Here is a 19,214-nt window from a genome sequence, read left to right on the forward strand (position 1 = left end):
GGGGTGGAGAAGCCGGCGGCAAGGTGGAGTAGGGTGAGGAGGCTCTACGAGGGGAAGGTGAGAATACAAAAAAAAAGAAGAAAACCACGAACCCGGCCGTCTCCAAGGTTGGTGGGTGATCCGATTTCCCTCTCCTAGGGATCTCTTCAATGTTCTCCCAAGAACTCTCAAACGCTCTCACAACACAAGAGTAGAAGAAATTTCATAACAATCATTCATTCATTAACTCAAAACAAAGGAAATGAAATAAGAAAATGCATAAATAAAATAAAATACAATCATGACTCAGAAATACAAGGACTCGATCGTGGCCGTAGATCGGTGGCCACGTCTCTGATAAACCTTCCACGCTGATCTGATGTCCCCATCACATTGCATTTAAAGTTTTTCTAACATTAAATAGACACAGTCAAAGCATGCTATTATTTTAGTGGTTCTTTTGATACACATGCTAATGAAATATTTGCTAGCATAAATACTGGATTGCCTTCACAAAGGAATTAATGTCGTTTTAATTCTATTAAAATTTGGTCAAACGCAGCACCAAAAAGATGGATGCAATAAGTATTTATGAACAAGAAAACATTTCAATATACTAAAGTTTTCATTCTTAATTTGAAAGACAAGTACATTGCTTGGTCTTTTGGAGAATCCGATTTTAAAATATTTGATACAAGCTATAAAGACTGATCTAAGAAGAAATTGAGTATACTTATCTGCACCGAAGCAAAAAACACATCTACAGCTGTACAACTATAATAATAACCTTCTTTTTTTGAATAGATACAATCCGATTTTAAATCCAGAATTCCTTTTCTAATAATTAACCATGATTTCCTTTATATGAATCCATGGGATTTTGATTTCCCTTGTATGAATTTGTATGATCTTGAATTTTTTTTTTTTTTTTTTTTTTTTTTTGCGGTAGAGAGGAAAATATACGGCCTAATGATTTTAGACATCATGTTTTTGTTAAAATTCTAGCCGTCCCTTGACACTTGATCCTACGATCAGGATGAGAATTTGTGGGAGGCTCACCTGAGTCATGCCAATCTTTTTTAAATCCCAACCGTCCCTTGACACTTGATCTCACGGGCAGGATGGGAATCCGTGGTAGGCTCACTTGGATCACGTAAGGAAATTATATTAAGGAAATGTAACTATATTAAGGAAGGATTATATTAAGGAAATTATGCAGGATTATGTAATTATTTGTTTTTTTATTAAGATATCCTTTATAGATCTATAATTAGGGATAGTTTTCTCTAAAAAAATTAAGCATTTTTTCTAATTCTCTAAATTTAACATGGTATCAGAGCCTTCATTGCCTTGGCCGAAATTCTGAGTTTTTTTACTACCAGACTTTTTTGAAGGGAAGATCGGCCTTTCATTCAGAAACGAAAGGGAGAGTATTTAGGCTTGTTCGTTCCTGCGTATGTCCAACCAAGAGGGGGAGAGTGTCTCATCCCGCTGTCTCTTCGTTTGATCGAGAGAGATGAATGTCTAGTGCGTCTTGTCTGCAGGAGTCGAGCGTGAACCCCACAGTCTTTGCGTTCGATTGAGAGCGACGAACTTCTCTTAAACCCCTCTCTATGCGTGTGACCAAACAGGGCGACAGAGGCGTGCAACCAGAAGATTCTGTGAGTGTGCCTGGGAGCTGATTGAGCGGGATTGCGCTTAATGTTGTATGTGTTTAAGGGCGAGCTGGTTCTTGCGTTTTGCTTCCTACTCGAGTACTTCCAAAGCAACCGAGCAAGTGAGAGGGCTTCCCCTTTTTGTCTTCTTCATGCAGCAAGAGAAGGCACACGAGACCCCTCTCGTATGTGCCTACCTAGGGGCCGATCTGAGTGAAGAAGAGGATCAAGAGAAGGGGCGAGCAGAAACGTGTGTGTGTGCCTAAGCATGGATGACCGACCCTAGTGCGTGTGTTGGAGTCAAACTGAGCATGGAACAAGTGGTTGAAGAGTTGTTGTACATACCATTAAATCCTCCACTCGAAGAGCCCCTACTTATCCTAAATCCCGACTGCTTCTGCATGTTCATGATCCGCCACTCTCAAATTTGGGAGATGTACAAGAAAGCTGAAGCCTCATTTTGGTTATCAAAAGAAGTCAACCTCTCTAAAGATCTCCACCGTTGGGATCAATCCCTCAAATGGACGAATGCCGTTACGTAACCCATATTCTTGCTTTCTTCATTGTTGATGACATAATTTTCATTGAAAATATTGCCGGTCGTATTTGGATTGAAGTTAGTTTGCTTGATTCGAAGCTTGTTGTTGGAACGATCCTAATATGTGGAGTTGCCCAGACGATGCGCGCTGTGGGGAAGACGATTGCTTTCTTGGTGGTAAGGCAGTTCACTGCTATGGTCTAGTGCGTGCTTACAGTGACCCAAGGGTTGGAAAGCATGTAGGTGGTGAAGTATGCTACTTCTCTAAGTAGGGAGTCGTTCGTGTATATCAAGGGAAGGCTACAGAGAGATTAGAAGCAATTTATCGTATCTTGAATGAGCTGGCGCTTGCTGGTTCTCTCCAGGTTTTCACCACCAGTCTTTATTGCCGGAATTCTGAGGAATACAAGTTCCCATCACCGACTTTCGTGGCCGGAATTTTGAGGATTTCGAATTTCCACCTCTGGCCTTCATTGCCGGAATTATGAGGAATACAGGTCTTTCCATCGGCCTTCATTGCTGGAATTTTGAGGAATACAAGCTCCCAGTACCGGCCTTCATTGTCGAAATTTTGAAGAATACTGGTTTCCACCACCGACCTTCATTGTAGGAATTCTATGGGCCTTCGTGCATTCAAGATCGAGGAGAGATCGAGCGGGAGGGCTCCTCTTGTGTGCGATGTCCAGAATCAACCAACAAGAAGCGAGCGCAGGATCTCCTCCTACGTGTGTTTGGAAAGTGTCGAGAGTTCCCTCTCATGCGGGGGTAGGGACAAGCAATAATGGAATACCTGCACTCCCTCTTATGATTAGACTAGAGGGATCAAAGGCTCTGCGTGCACCTGTACTGGCCTATCGAACATGAGTCTGTTCAGGTGGAGTTAGATGACCTGGGAATGTTGAGTGCTGAGTCTCTTGAGACGTGTGTTCCTGCTCCTATCCTTGAAGCTTGCCGCAACCCTTATATATATATATATATATATATATATATATAATATATATATATTCCTTTTTTGTTGTGGTGCCTTCATTGTCAGTCTTCTATTGAGAACCGAGAGAGAGACGGAGCCAAATGATAATTAATCCACTTTCCCTGTTGTCCCACAACTGACATTTATTTCCATTTACGGTATCTTGAGTGTTATTTTTGAACACAACCTTTATTGCTGCCCTGCACCTTGCAGGCTTGATTAGGGGTGCAAACGAAATGAGTCGGGTCGAGTAGTGGCCTTGTCGTGGTCGGCTCGTTAGTTTTATGACGTCTCGCTCGAACTCGAGCTGAAGTCAGCTTAAAAGGAGAGCTCAAGCTCGGCTTATTCCCATTGTAAATGAGCTCGAGTCGGCTCGCGAGCCTCAATCGTCTTCTGCGGTTCGATCGTCTTCATCGTGCAGTCCGATTGTCTCGTACGTCTTCGGTCGGTCGTCTTTCGTTTGCCTCGAGCCCAACACCATGCTGTTGACATCGCGAAGCGGGAAGCAGAGAAGATGAAACAGTGGTGGAAGATGAAGCTGATATTTAATTAGTTAATGTTTACATCTTTTAGTCTTTTCCAACGTGAGTAGCTGTAGTTTATTTAGTTTTTTTTTTCTGGTATTTGTTTTGTTTTGGGGAACATAACACAACATTTTTTTTTTATTTATATGTTTTTGAAAGGGCTGTAACTAGCATTTAATATGCTACAACCTACATCTTTCTTGAAGGTGTATCATTTAGTATGCTATAACCTTCCACGCTTACGTGCATCGTTTGAGCTCGAGCTTAGGTGGGAATGTAAAAACTCGATTTTTTAATATTATTTTTTTATATAGCCAGCTCAACGAGCTCGTGAGTGGTTCTGCTGAAACTCGAGCTTGTATAATATACGAGCTCGAATATAAGCGTTAACTCGACTCGTGAGCTCGATAATCTCGGCTCGCGAGCCCATAAATGAGTCGAGCTCGAGCCAGCTCGCGAGTCTGCTCGGCTCGGCTCACTCCCCTAGGCTTGATTGATATAACCTTCATTGTTATCATTTGCCACTGTCGTAATGTCTGAAGCTAATTTCTTCCAAATTTTTGACCAAATGGAGGACTCTATGCCTCTATGGTGCGCCAAGGGGCTTGATAACTCTACTTTTTTGCGACTAATTACTAAGCTGAGAATGACATATATATATTTCCCAGCCTTGAGGGGGAGTGTTGAAATCCCAAACATCTCTTGACACTTGATCCCACGACCAGGATGAGAATATGTGGGAGGCTCACCTAAATAATGCTAATCTCAATTAAATTCCAGCCGTCCCTTGACACTTGATCCCACGACCAGGATGGGAATTCGTGGGAGGCTCACCTAGATCATGCTAATCTCCTTCCATATTTGGGTGGTTGATTTAGGAAGGATTATATTAAGACAATTATGCATGATTCTGCAATCATTTCTTTCTTTATTAAGTTATTCTATATAGATATATAAATATGGATAGTTTTGTCTAATAAAATTAAGCATTTTCCCCCTCCAATTCTATGAATTTAACAGTTATTTCACAACCTAATTTGGAACTGCAAGATGATGGATCTTTTTCCCTTTAGAAAGTCTTCATAATTTAGGTAGTTTCTCTTGTTCAAGCGATATGAGGTTTGTAATCCATAGACTTATCCCTTATTCTAACTTTCACCATTCGTCATGGTTGACTCCTTGGAACGGAAGTTAAAGAAACTAGACATAATGAAGAGAATGAAGAGTCCTAACAATAAAAAGAAAGAGAATAAAAGTTGAAAGAAGAAAATTCTAACCTCGCTTGATACTTTATGAAAAAATAGAAAAGTTACTTTGAATTTTATTGCTTGATTATGCACAAAATATAAAAGTATTTTTAAACTTCTCCAAAAGCCTTACAATAGAAATAAATCAAATCTATTTGCAAAAAAAGAAAAAAAAAAATCCCCAAGAGGAGTTGGTAGCTAGAAGAGGAACATGAGGCACACAAATTGCAATCTATGGGTTATAAGAGGATTGATCCAATGATTAGAATTCTTAATCCGTATATGCTTAAGGATCCCAACCAAGATTGATTGATTTATGGGTCTCACAATCATTCATCAATTGTGTAAGATATGAGTGGCTGGTAGTTGCTTTTTATGCTTGTGAAATATTACTCTTTGATGTATAATTCTATTTTCTGTTTACAGGTCAGCTTTTCTCTGCATCTGGTTTCGAAAGCCTTTTAAAAGGTTATAAATCATTGATATATTAAGCCTAAGCATCAATTCTTTCTCCATGATTTTCCTTTGGAAAGGTTGCAATTGCATCTATGCATTAAGTTGTGAAGCCTAAAATTTATGTTCTACGAAGAAGCACCTTACACTGACTCAGCATGTGAATATTAATCCACTTCTGTTTTTTTTTTTTTTTTTATCTGAGTAATTTGAATTTGGTCTTGCCTAATTCCAAGCACTATGGGATGTATAATTTGTTTTATTTGATATAACTGGTGCTATTACTTAAATTGGTTCAGTTTCACGACTTATCAGCCATGTTCTTGGGGATATGTATTTTTACTTTTGCCTGATAAATGCCTTATATATTATTTCTAGACAAAGATATAGATGGATTTTTTCAGTTCTTTTTGAATGACTATTAAGCCTAGCAATTGATTAGCTTGAATTTGTTGCCCTGTACCTACCTTTATAATTCATTTATTGCAATGCCATCAGGCATTGTTTATTTTAACAGTTTTTATATCCAAGCCTAACATCTCTTGGGATATCTATCTTTTGATGACTGCAAGTTTATTGGAAATGTTCATGGAGATGAACCCGTTGGACGAGAAGTACTTGTACGCCTTGCAAATTGGCTTTGTAATAATTATATGAAGGATCCTCTGGTAATCTTCCAGTCCTTCTCTTCCTCTTCTCCACCCTCCCTTCTCTATCAGCAAATGTGACACAAGCTAACTTACATGCTTTTTCATACCGTTTTCTACGGTGCTATTTAATTCCGGAATTTCAATTTTTGCTCAAGACAAAGATAATTAACTTCCGGCATGTATTTGCCTTTAAAAAGTAAGATGTGAATTGCAAGAATGCTTTAAATAATAATTATCGTATTTCATCTTACAATTATTGTTGGAGTGAACATGCAGCATTTCAGGAGTGTAGAATGGGTCCAGTTTATTTGATTATTTTTTTCTTGATTCTGATATTGTGAAGGCCCAATACTTTGAGCTGAAACATGAAAAAAGTTAATCTTAGTTGCATCTGAGCGCTTATATTATTCCCGTGGGACTCTTAACTTAGCAGCGGATATAATGCGACTGCTTGCAAGCAAAATAAATTTGACCTAATATTGTTAACTTATCGGATTGCTTAGATCCTCACCTAGGTATGGCCCATATGGATTCTGAAAAGGCATTGGCTAGCATAGGTCCAGCTTATGCTTCCATATAGAAACTTGTCATTTGATGTAGAACGATCATACAAAGTTGAATTACTTGAAGAGTTTGCACGCTTAAGTGTTAGAAGCCACAATAATCATATCTTCACAATGAATTTCCTAACGACAAATGAAAACACTAAGAGCGGTAAAATAAGCTTAGGCTGAATCACACGCGTAAGAGTTAAGATCATAAAACAATCAAGTCAATCTAATGTTGCATACATGAATGGTTTTAACAATAAATCCCTAAATTAACAATGAGGATAGTTTCTATGCAAGGACCCCTCACTCTACTCACTAGATCACTAAGGTTTTAGCGGAGGAGTGTCAACACTATCTTCATGGCTCTACTAAGACCACAATTGAGGAGTAACTATGAAGATAAAAGAGTCGGAGAAAGAGCTTTACCCAAAGAGAGAAGATATGTGGCTGCGGTTAGGACTCCTGAGTAGAGAAAACCTTCGGCTGGATTGGCTGGAATGGGATTGGAGGCCTCCAAAACAGCAAAACGAGGATTCCAGGAATACAGGACAGCAATTTCCTGTTTCTGGACTTCAAGTCAGCAGGTGGAGTCCTCTCTAGACGCAGAAATCTGATTTGGACAGCAGTCATGCAAGTCTTGGCCAGCAATCTTGATGCTTGGGGTAGCTTGAACGACAAACTGTAGTGCCTAGGAAATCCTAGGCTGCTCTTGGAGGGTTGCTAGTTAGTATACGGGAGTGACGTGGTGGCAAAATTGCTGGTTGGAAGTTTTCTGGACAGTATTTCCTGGGTCAGAATGGCTGGACAGCATATTGGATCAGGTTCCTGATGGCCAGGTTCTGTTTGAAGGGGTAATTAATTCGGCTAGGGATAGGGGAATGTGGCGGCTGAAATTGTGGTGAGATTAGTGACATTATGTTGGAGAATTAAATGGAGAAAATTAGATTGGGGAGAGAGGATGGGAATTGGAAAACTGAAATTAATTTCAGCTTAAGTGGATTTGGAGGGAAAATGTTTTGAAATTAAATTCAAATTTCAAATAAGGTTGAGGGATTAAATGAGCATTTAATGGGGGGAGCCCATCATGGGGCCGGCGACATCATGAGGGGTGGAGGGGATTGGGGAGGGAAATATGGGAGTTTTCAAATAGAAGATGAAGATTAGGAAAGGGAATAATAAATCGAATTAGATTTATTTTGAAATTGAATTCATGATTGATACTTTGCTAATTTGGAATTCTCTATATAGAAAGAATTTTAAATTCAAATTTAAATTTCAAATGAATTCAAATTTTCCCTCTCATGCTTGAGCTAAATTAGGAAGTCATCATGGTGATTGAAATCATCATAATGAGGGGGAAATTATGAGATGGCTGGCGGCAAAGGGGGAAGGGGGCGGCTAGGTGGCGGGTTGTGGCTAGGTTGGTGGGTGGGGGAGGTTGAGCCACCGGTGGTGGGGAGGTTGGAAGTGGCCGGCAATTGACTTGGAGAAAGGAGATGAAAGAAAATACAAATATGATAAAAGTAAACTAACGAACTCACAAAGAGATCATAAAATCGTGAACCTTGGACTCTTCCAAAGGTTGACGGGTATTGTGATTGCCCCCACCTTGGGTCTCTCCTCCCATAAACTCACTTAGAGATCAAGCAAAGAAAAAATAAGATTTCATTTCAATATTCATCATCCTCACACGAAGAGGGGGGGAGGGGAAGGCTTTAAATAGCCAACAGAATAAAGAAAATACAAAGACACACTTGCCCCTAAGGCAAACACATGACGAGGCCCTTAAGCAAGGGCATAAACGGAAAGAAATACAATAGACTCATAAAACATAAAACAAAATACATCAAATACAATAATAATCAAAAGTAGATCGTGATCGTAGATCATTGATCTTCTGATGTCCTCATCATCATTTCTCTTTAACAAATAAAGGGGTTAGAATCTATATGCTAGGCCTGTTTTTGAAAAATTTCTGTGCTGCTTTCTTTACTCACAGTACAATAATTAAAAAGGAATTCTGATTGTTTTTTTATTTTTTTTATTTTTCTGAATTCCTATTCAACGAGTCTTAAATTTTTAGGTGCAATAGAATTGAGAATTTTATTTTTCCAAAATAGATGCCCCCAGTAGTATTAAAATGCTAGTATTCCAGTTGAGATAGGACGCTATGGATCATCCCTCATTTCCATTTGCCCCCACAGGGAACTCATATGGCGCTTGTTTTTTAATTTTAAGCTCACTTTTCTCTAGAAAGCATTTGCTGCCAGAAATTCATGAACTCCCTATATTTAGCAATACATTTCAATTGTGCTTAAGAGATAAATATTCTTTCACTAATTCTTCTATCATGCTTGTTTAGGAGTTTGTTTTTGTACTTGAATTTTGGAATAGCATTGTATCTTATATTAACTATCAAAATGCTTTTCATTCATCTAGAACTCTTTTTTGTATCATATGTTGTATCAATACAAATGAGTACAACATAAGCCTTTATCCCACTATATGTGGTCGGCCACATGACTTCTTTTTTTATATTATTCTATTAAAATTTGAATTCTTATTTAAATCTAATAAAAAAGGTCATTTATAATACTTTCTAACCAAGACTTTTTAGGTCTACCTCTACCATTATTAATATAGGACATATCTAATACATCTACTCTCCTAATTGGGTGATCGGAAGGTCGACTTTTTATATGACCAAACCATCTAAGATAACTCTCTCTAATTTTATCTGCCACTTGAGCTACTCCAACATTTTCACGTATATACTTGTTTCACATTCTATCTCTAGGAGTAGAGCTACTTAGCCACTCGAGCATCCTCATCTCTGCAACACCTAACTTAATTTTTTGTTTCACTTTTAATGCCCAACATTCTGTGCTATAAAGTATTGCAGGTCTCGCCATTATCTTATAAAATTTTTCCTTAAGTTTGACGGGTACTTTTCTCTCATATAAAACGCCCTATCTCCACTTCAACCATCCAACTTGAATCTACAAATAATATCCCCATCTATTTCACCATCATTTTGAACAATAGAACTGAGATATCTAAAACGTGTGCTCTTTTTAACGACTTGATCTTCAGCTAGTTTAAAATTTATCGAACAATCATGACATGAATTTTTTAATCCTACATTGTATTGGTATGCATATTTTATTTAACAACATAAAATAAAGGAAAATGCTGAACTTCAGCATGAAAAACATGGCATTATATATGTCAAAATCTTAGTCATCCCTTGGCACTTGATCCCACGGTCAGGATGGGAATCCGTGGATGCTTACCTGGATCACGCCAATCTCCTTCTATATTTGGGTGGTTGATTTACGAATGATTATATTGAGACAATTATGCATGATTATGTAGTTATTGTTTCTTTATTAAGACATCTTGTATATATCTATAAATAGTGATAATTTTGTATAATAAAGAAAGGGCATGTTTTCCCTTCTCAAATTCAATGAGTTCTATATATATAGTTATTTAGTTAGTTAGTCTATGCATCTGATTGTTCCCTGCTCCTCTTCTTGGTTGTTTTTGTTCAATACACAGGCAACATTGATTGTAAACAATGTCCATCTTCACATTCTCCCATCCATGAATCCTGATGGGTTTGATATGAGGAGACGTGGCAATGCAAATAATGTGGATTTGAATAGAGATTTTCCTGATCAAGTGAGTAGTCACATGTTATATTCATCTTGCTTCATTCAATTCATGTTTTCTGATTATCATAGATCATATTCGCAGTTCTTTTTGTCTTCTGCATAATTTATACTTTATATGCACTAAAATTGCATGTCTACATCTTGCTGTCTGAAATAACAAATGGTGACAGTTTTACCCTTTGATTGATGGGCTGACCCAGCGGCAACCTGAAACAAAAGCAATTATAAAATGGGTGGAAGGACGGCAATTTACAGCCTCTGCAAGTTTACATGGGGTAAGATACTTTATTTGAAGTGTTGATGTGATCCGATTATTCCCTCCCTCTTTATATACTTCATTGTTCTGATGAGTATTTTTTCCAGCTTTGTCTTGGTAAGTTACATGTAGTTATTAATTTCGTGGTTACAGGAAACAAAACAAATAATTTGCATTTTCTGTATTACGTGCTAAATCTCAACAGTTGTTTAGTGTTTATACCTTTTTAAAGCTTTCATAGAGTCCTCTTTTTTTTTTAATAATCTATATCATGCCTTGACTTCTGAATCTTTCTTAAAATCTTCATAAATTGATAACATCAAAAAAATAGTTTGCCTAGGATGTTTTATTATGGAAGTTTGGTACATGTTATCCTAGTTCTTAGTTAATATTTGTTATATTTTCCACTCCAGGGTGCACTCGTTGCAAATTATCCTTGGGATGGTGCTCAAGACGGAAGGTAATGGCTACACAGACTACTTTGAATGTATACAAGCTACTTCGTGGATTTAATGGCCGTTATTGGATGCTTGGGGGTGGCATTTTTAAGAGTTTGTTGGGTTTTTGTATTTTCATATATATGGGGGCTGTTTGCTGCAGTTAAAAAAGAGAGATGTGATGAATTATGGATGATTTTTGGAGCATGAAACCTACGGGTTTTTAATAGCTTGCGATCTATTGTCTTCTACCTCCCTTCTTGTTCTAATTCGTCTCAGTCTTCTATCTGTTTTTTCTATCCATGGTTTACATTCCATTTGTATCATTCTTCTCTAAGTTTTATTAATAGTAAGTTGGTTGTGTTGTTTACAAGTTGAAAGTAGTGTTGTGTTTTTTCTATCCATGGTTTACTAATAATCTTTTCTAAGTTTTACGATTAGCCATGGAAGATAGCGGCTTTCGCCTACACACTTCGATGAATAATAATATATATAACCCAAAATTTCACGAGATTTCCCCCATTCGATACATCAGCTCGAATGAAGTTTATTTGATTGTGGGGATCAGTTTCCTACGAGCGCAAGCCCCCGTAGTTAATTACATCTTAGACCTCGGTCTAAGAAAACTCTCGATTAAGGATGTTAGATTATCCTCTCAAATGAATTTACTGTAAAGGAATTTCTAGGCTTTCCTAATCAAAGGGGTAGAGAGATCGGGCGTGAGAGGGAACGAGAGCGAATGCCGAAACCGAAGGTCTTCGTTTTGGGTAAATCAAACTCGTCGCCGAAAGAGGAAGCCCGCGCATTCGTCGTCTTGTGCTCCAGCTTCCGAAATTCCCCTAAGCAGCTCTTCCCACTACTCGACGTCAGCTCGAATTGCAGGAGATCGCTGAGACGCGGGATCTAGGCTGAAACGGCGATTTGATTTGATTAAAGCCGTTGAGGCAATTTCCTGATCTAGGAAATAAATTCAAAATATTCAAAAAGTCAAATGGCTCTTAATAGGATCAAATTAGGCTGAACTAAATCAAATTTGGCTAAGACCAGGTTAGACTCAAGTCCGAATTTGACTCAATTCGAATCAATTCGGGTTCGAGCCGGCTCAATAAAATTAATTATATGGAATCGAATTCATAATAATCGCTAATTTAAATCGAATCGGGCACGACGCGACCAAAATAAAATGACCGAGTCTAATTGAACACAATCGAGTCTAATCCGGTTCAAGTCGGGTCGATTCGAGCTCGAATTGGGTATGACGAGGTTCTATTAAATCGATCGAAGGTGCTCGAGGGCACTCGAGCGAAAAACGAGGTCAATATGTTTTTGTAGTTGAAGTTGTGTCTTTTTCTTTAAAGTTGTTTTGTGTATGTTTAAGTCATAGACTCATAGTGAAAACAAATCTTAGTAGTCTGCAATCTTTGTTTTTTGGTTGCATCACTATAGGAAACCTAAACTCAGATCATAAAGTGCAAAATGAGGGCGAAATATCTGGGTAATGTCTTATCTAAAACCTAACATGACTTATGTAAATTTACCTCGGAACTTAAACTCGTTAGAACTCTCCTCGCCGACACACAAAAAAGAAAGGGTTGTGGAGAGGCCGGTGCGTGAATTTTCAGAGTCCACATTAGAATACTGAAACAATCTCGGAAGCCCTAATCTCCCCCGGTGTATTTATTAAATTATGATGCAAGGAAAGGACGAAACATTTTCATGTACGAGAATACTGATAATAATAATTAAAAAATAGTTTTTTTTTTTATAATTAAAAAATAGTTAACCCTTCACACACCTTAGAAAATGATGCCAGGATGCAGCTTAATGGAGGTCATTTAACCCTAATATAAATTTTTATTTTTTAAAACCCTCTCCTAAATTCCTCAGCCACCTTTTCCGTTTCAATCTACCCTAATTTGATAGCCACCCCTTCGTTACTGGGCCTTCTTGATTCTTGTGTCTTTCACTCTGTCAAACTAGTCCTTTCCTCACAATCATTTCATGGCCTTACCTTGCATGATCTCTATGCACACCATTATTACAACAGCGAGGAATTTATTATTTTGCTGTTTTGTGTTTCTTTGTATAAAAAATTCCTCAAAACATTCATACCACATTTTTGCACACCACCCAACATTTTTTTAATGCGATGGACTTGATTTTGGCCGTGGTATCTTGTACACCAGCATTGCACATCTTTCTTGGTGTGGTTGAGAGTTGCAGCACATTTAATTGGCACTTCATAGGGCAGCACTATATTTGCTGAAATCTTTTTGAAATTCACCTAATAAGTTCGGAAAACATGATTTTGGCATCTAACTAGCATCATAAAAGTGGAAAAAACAAGCTAAAGTGCAAAAATAAGATGGACAAGCACCTAATAATGTATTACAAGTCATCTAAAAAGTAAAAAAAAAAAAAAAACTTATCTAACTTTGGCGGCACGCCAATTGAGTGTGAAAGCAATATGCCATTATCTATTGAAGCACTATGAACTTAAGTTGAATATAAAAATGACATATTAGAAAACCCTATTCATAGTCTTGGTTTTTCCCCCAAAGTATTCACCATTGCCAAAGTGAAAAAATAATAAATAAAATGACATAATTTCAATTGCGAGCCAAGAATCACAACTCATGCACAATCAACTTGTAAAAAAAAAAAACTATCAAGTGCTCACTGTAAAGCTTGCATATGCATGACAATACAATCAATTGTGTGCCTGAAAAATGTTATATACATTCCCATAATGATGAAGTCATCGGCAAGTCAAACTTGATCCTAGATAGTTTTAAATGGCGAACACATCTCATGAGGCAAATTTTGATCCAATTTAATTGACGAAAGCGTCAACTCGCTAATGTGCGCTCGACAACTAGCTTGTTCACTTGCCAATGCATTATTGACCACTCATCTACTCCCAACGGCGCACTTAGTAAGTCATTGGAGCACTACCAAGGCGCACTCGGCTACTTGCTCACACATACTCTACCACTCGCCTATACGTACTCTCAAAAGTGTTTGCTTGCTTGCACACAATGAAAGACTGGCCCCTAATATACTCTCCAATGTACCCAGATATTTGCCCATGAAAATTCAGCTATTCTACTTTGTAAACTTGATGCAAGACTAAGTATGAGATGTTTTAATTCATTTAGATTTTGCACAACTCTTGATTAAAATAGTTAAGAAAAAACTTCTAGCAGTTAAAACGACAAGTCAAAACGAATAAGGGGTCACACCCGCTTAGGCTAAATTGTGTAGCAAGAGATTTAGATCCGTCAAAATAAATTCAGAAAAGAATACAATGTCAAATAGTAGTGTTCAAAGAAATCCCTAGTCTAACAACGAGAATTAGAAAAGCATAAAGGTGCACTCAACCCCTACGTTTACTAAGCTTTAGCATGAGCAATGAGGAGGGGTCCGCCGTGATTGCAATCAAACCAAGAGAAGTTAGATTAAAAGATATAAGATGCAAAGAGAAAGTGAAACCTTCGTCAAGGAGTGGTGGAGATCATCCACTCGATGCCTTCAAAGTTCTCGTCAATGGCTTCGACCAAGTAGATCAAAGTATGCTCCAAGTAATCTTCGACGGTGTGATCAATCCTTGGATTCACGTTGAAGAAAGTAGATTGCAGGATGTCGACGAAATCGTCCTCGTCCCACGTTATGCCATAATTAGTTTCTGGATCCGCCATTCATGAGTGGGAAGTGGATTGGAGGGGTTTTTGGAGTGGAGAAGAGGGGCTCGGATGGAGAAGAAGGTTGGCGGCCGAGAGGGTGGGGGAGGGAAATCACGGTAAACAAAACAAGATAATAAACCACGAACCCAGCCATCTCCAAGGTTGGTGGGTGGTGCGCAAATCTCCCTCTCCTAGGAACCTCTCTCCATCAAACACTCAAACTCTCACAAGAGCTCATGCAAGAAGAAAATTCATAATCAATCATTCATTACCTCATAAGATGAAAGAAGTGGCTATAAATAGCCAGATACAATGACCCAAGAAAATAAAGACACTCTTGCCCTTTGGGCTCACATACGACACTTCCCATTAAATGGGTACAAACGGAAAAACATAAAGACACTAGGAAAATAGAAATGCATAAATAATAAAATAACATAAATGACTCAAAAATACAAAGACTCGATCGTGGCCGTAGATCGGCGGCCACGCCTCTGATAAACCATCCACGAGCTGATGTCCCATCAAAACTTGACTATTTGTCATTAGCTTTAATGGGTTGTATCAATTTAAATATGATGTCTATGTTGCCCGTTTCCAAATTTAATTAATGTGTGTAAGATCTATTGTCATGGCATGAAGATGAGGCTTTTTGCTTTTGCAAATTTGTTATCCCGAGTAAGTTGATAAGGCCAACGATTCAATTTGCTACCCACCATCTAATATTTGCGTATTTGCATGTAAATATATCTATGTAATCAATGTTGATTGTGTTTCAAAGAATCTTTCATTTTTTATACTTTTGTCTCATAGGTTTTGTTGAATGGGATGCTTCATGAAGAATGTGTTTTTTATGTATGATGCAATGAAAAATGGCACATCATATGCTTTATAGTTCTTTTAAAAAGCAATGACATTCTTCTTTGTAGTGTTTCTCTTATTCTTTGATTCTTTTAAAAACCTGTTACATTTGTTTGTTTTAACAATGAAGGCTTCAGTTCCAGGAAGGAATATTTTGCTTGTCCCGATGACAAGACATTCCGCTACATGGCAAGTGTGTATAGTCGCTCCCATTATAACATGTCCTTAAGCAAAGAGTTTGAAGGAGGAATTGTAAATGGGGCACTTTGGTATGAAAATGGCCCCCACTTTCATTTCTATTCTTCTTTGATGATTTGATTGGGATTGCCTTTACCCTCTTTTTGTATGCTTTTTATCATAAATGATTTTGTTTTTGAGTATCGTAAGTATGGATGTTAGCTTATTTAATCCATGTCAGTTTTCAGGTATCCTATTTATGGTGGCATGCAAGATTGGAACTACATAAATGGTGGCTGTTTTGAGTTGACATTAGAGATAAGTGATGAAAAATGGCCTAAAGCTGACGAGGTTTTACCATTGATCTAATTTTTGGAATTCAGTGTTTGCTTTCTCTTTTGTTAATCTTACTTCATCTTTTTGATTGGTAGGAGAAATACTCGGAAAGGATACATTTAGAATCATCTTTGCATGGTCAATTATATATCGTGAATATACCAAAAACTTTCACAATATTTACTTGTTTAGATCAAGGTGTAATAAGAAGTTATTAAATTCCATTGACATAGTATAACACATACTTCACAAATTACTGTAGTAAAGTAGTTGCAGCATTGACCCTTGTAGTTCGCTTGTTACTAGGAGTATGCTTTTAAGATAGTAAAGCTGAGTGGAGGGTAAGCTTTAGTTGGAGGTACTTTAAGTGCATTAGGAGATTGTTGGTTCTGTTCTTGAACCGACCCAGTTGGCCTCACATGGGCCGGCCCTAGTCTACAGGAGGTGGGTCAAACCCCCTCCTATGTGATTTCCGCCCAAGCCATGGCCCCACATGGCTAATTAAGGGAGACGGCTAAGATAGGAGGGAAATAAATTTTGAATTCAAGTGAATTAAGCTTTAAATAGGCATGAAAGGTTAGGGTTAGGGTTTATGCTGTATTATTATTTCTCTTGAAGTTCTCTTTGGTGATTTGGGCTCTTGACTCTTCGTCTAGAGATTGGGAGAGAACGATCCTCCTCTCGAATTGAGGATCAATTGTATCTTTGCTTTATGTTTGCTTTGCTTTGATTTCCCTAATGCAATCTACTATCTTGGGTTTGTTTCGTTGGAGTTCTTGTGTTCTTTCTCGCTATTTTTTTACCACATTGGTGTTGACATAAATATTTATTCCTCACTTCATAGTAATGCACATATATGATAAAACATGATACTTATAAAAATGCGCTGTATGTCTGATGTAAACACAGTAGATAGAAAAGCCAAACAAGGAGAACAAAGGGCGAAACTAAACCAAACTCGATTCAAATAGTAGCAATCATCCATAACATCCAAAAATCTGATGAAGAAAACTAGAAGAGAATTCAAAGAAACAAAGAAAATAAAAACAACGCTATCCTCAGACAACCGTCAGAGCGGGTTCCTCACATGCATAAAAATGTAGGTTAAGTAAAATAAGTGCTTAGGGCTAGCAAACCGATGGTCCACCACTGCAAGATAGTCCAACTGTCCAATCCCAAACCGTCCAGCAAATGCTCCCAAATCAGCCAACAAATATCACCAAAGCTCAAGAAGAAGGATACAAATGGAGTGGAACTTGCGGAGAGACGAAAGAGGTTAGAAGCCGAGAAGAAGGGTGGAAAGAACTCGCAAGTCTTTCCTAGAGGAGAAGGAGAATGGAACAAGCTCGCAAGCTTTTCCAAGAATAACCTGCAGATTTATGGCAAATTTGCTCTCAATATTCAACTTCCATTCCTTCACAAAACATCTCATATTTATAGGCAAGAGAGGAGAAGCTTAACAGCCACAATGACTTTTCATATTTATATTATAAATGAGGGAATTGAAAAGCTAGCAGTTAACTCCAGGAAACAAATCACCAAAGCCACGGAAAAGCCCCCAAAAGTCACGGGAAAACAGCCCAGGCGGAACCCGAAGAGGCAGCCGCAAAAGCCAAGGAGGTCCGCACGGAACCGAAGCACCAAGGCACGAGAAAGGTCACCCAGCACGGAAAACAGCAACCAACCGGGGAAACCAAGGGGACAAAGGCTCAGAATTTTAAGAAGAAGAGGTGAGGAGAAGGGACAAGACCACTCCATAATGAAATTCAACTTATGAGCTTACCTTAGAACATTAATGAGCTATGTAGTTCTCCCAATGAATGAACTAAACTTCAGCTCATCATTAATGAGCTAGCAACTTAGAAATTAAGCTCAACTCTAATGAACCATCCTCTTCCATATTTCACCATAAGCTCCAAAACCGTGGACCATAAGCCAAACCGAGAACCAGCAGCAGCCAAGGACCAATCAAGCCATCAAACCAAAGGTATACCAAAGCCCAAGCACAACCTACCATGATCATTGGATGCTTTCCCATCATTGGATAGCTAAAAAAATAAAAAAGAACATAAAAAACATACTAATGTTTAATATAAAATAAAAATACATAATATTTGATAGCATCAATGTCATTTAATAGTTTTATACTTACAATTAATAAGGATTAATTTGAAATCATATAAATTGATGAACATATGACATCTATGAATGTCAAATATGCATTAATCTCTTTGACGCTCTTTGATGCAGGACTACGTATGAAATGCTTAATTCATTGAGATTTTGCACAAGTTATGATTGGAATAATTCACGAACAAATCTACTAGCAAATTCAAACAACGAAATAAAGCAATTAGTGGTTATCCGCTTAGGCTCAAAATCACATGGTAGGAACTTTGAAACTTCCAAAATAAATAAGAAAAACAACACAATAAATAGTAGTAGTTTTCATATTAATCTCTAGTTTAACAATGAGAATTAGGATGCATCGAGGTGCACTCAAACCCTACGATTACTAAGCTTAAGCAAGAGCAATGCGGAAGAGTCCGTCGTGACTGCAATCAAACCAAGGAGAGTTTAGACTAAAAGGAATAAGATGCAAGGGGAAAGAGAAACCTTCGCTAGGGGGAGGTGGAGATCCTCCACTCGATGCCTTTGAAGTGTTCGTCGATAGCCTCCACCAAGGTATCTAGGATCCTCTCCAAGTAGTCTTCAACGGTGTGGTCGATCCTTGGATTGATGTCGAAGAAAGTTGATCGTAGGATGTCGGTGAAGCTGTCGTCGTCCCAAGTTATTCCATATTCAGTCTCCGGATCCGCCATTCATGGATGCTTGAATGTAAAATCTTCTTAGCACTTGGTAGGCCTCTTGAATGATGGCAAAAAAGAAGTTTCTTTTGCACTTGAGGAGGAAGCAAACTCCAAGCCTCGTTCTCTCAAAATCTGAAAACAGTTTCAGATTTCTAACAAAAATCTGAGATGAATTCTCATATTTTAGTAGACTAGGATGTAGAGAAAGTTGAGGGAGAAGCCTAGCCTTAATGGTGAAGAGAAAGGCTGAGAGGAAATTCCAATCCATAGGTTCTTGACTAGAGAAGCTATATGGAGCAATTAGGAGAAGAGGAGGACGGCGGGATGACAGGGGAATTTGATGGATTTCAATTCTCAAAATCAGTGAATTGATTTGGGAAATATAATAGGAAATAAAGCTGAGGAAATTC

The 19,214-nt window shown here is 38.0% G+C and overlaps 1 protein-coding gene across 2 annotated transcripts in view; it reads left to right on the forward strand.

The window, feature by feature from the left end:
- LOC110114804 (carboxypeptidase SOL1) overlaps positions 1 to 19,214 on the forward strand; it is a 58,582-nt gene that overhangs the window by 6,194 nt on the left and 33,174 nt on the right. The window contains exons 6-11 of one of the 2 annotated variants that reach the window (XM_020847809.2): positions 5,939 to 6,034; positions 10,129 to 10,251; positions 10,415 to 10,519; positions 10,914 to 10,960; positions 15,619 to 15,750; positions 15,907 to 16,009. In XM_020847809.2, the coding sequence (XP_020703468.1) occupies positions 5,939 to 6,034; positions 10,129 to 10,251; positions 10,415 to 10,519; positions 10,914 to 10,960; positions 15,619 to 15,750; positions 15,907 to 16,009 (606 nt within the window). The remainder of the gene's footprint in view (positions 1 to 5,938; positions 6,035 to 10,128; positions 10,252 to 10,414; positions 10,520 to 10,913; positions 10,961 to 15,618; positions 15,751 to 15,906; positions 16,010 to 19,214) is intronic. The other variant, XM_028696070.1, reaches the window with a different exon arrangement.

This window comes from Dendrobium catenatum, unplaced genomic scaffold (assembly GCF_001605985.2).
Source record: "Dendrobium catenatum unplaced genomic scaffold, ASM160598v2 fragScaff_scaffold_716, whole genome shotgun sequence".
Classification (NCBI taxonomy): Eukaryota; Viridiplantae; Streptophyta; class Magnoliopsida; order Asparagales; family Orchidaceae; genus Dendrobium; species Dendrobium catenatum.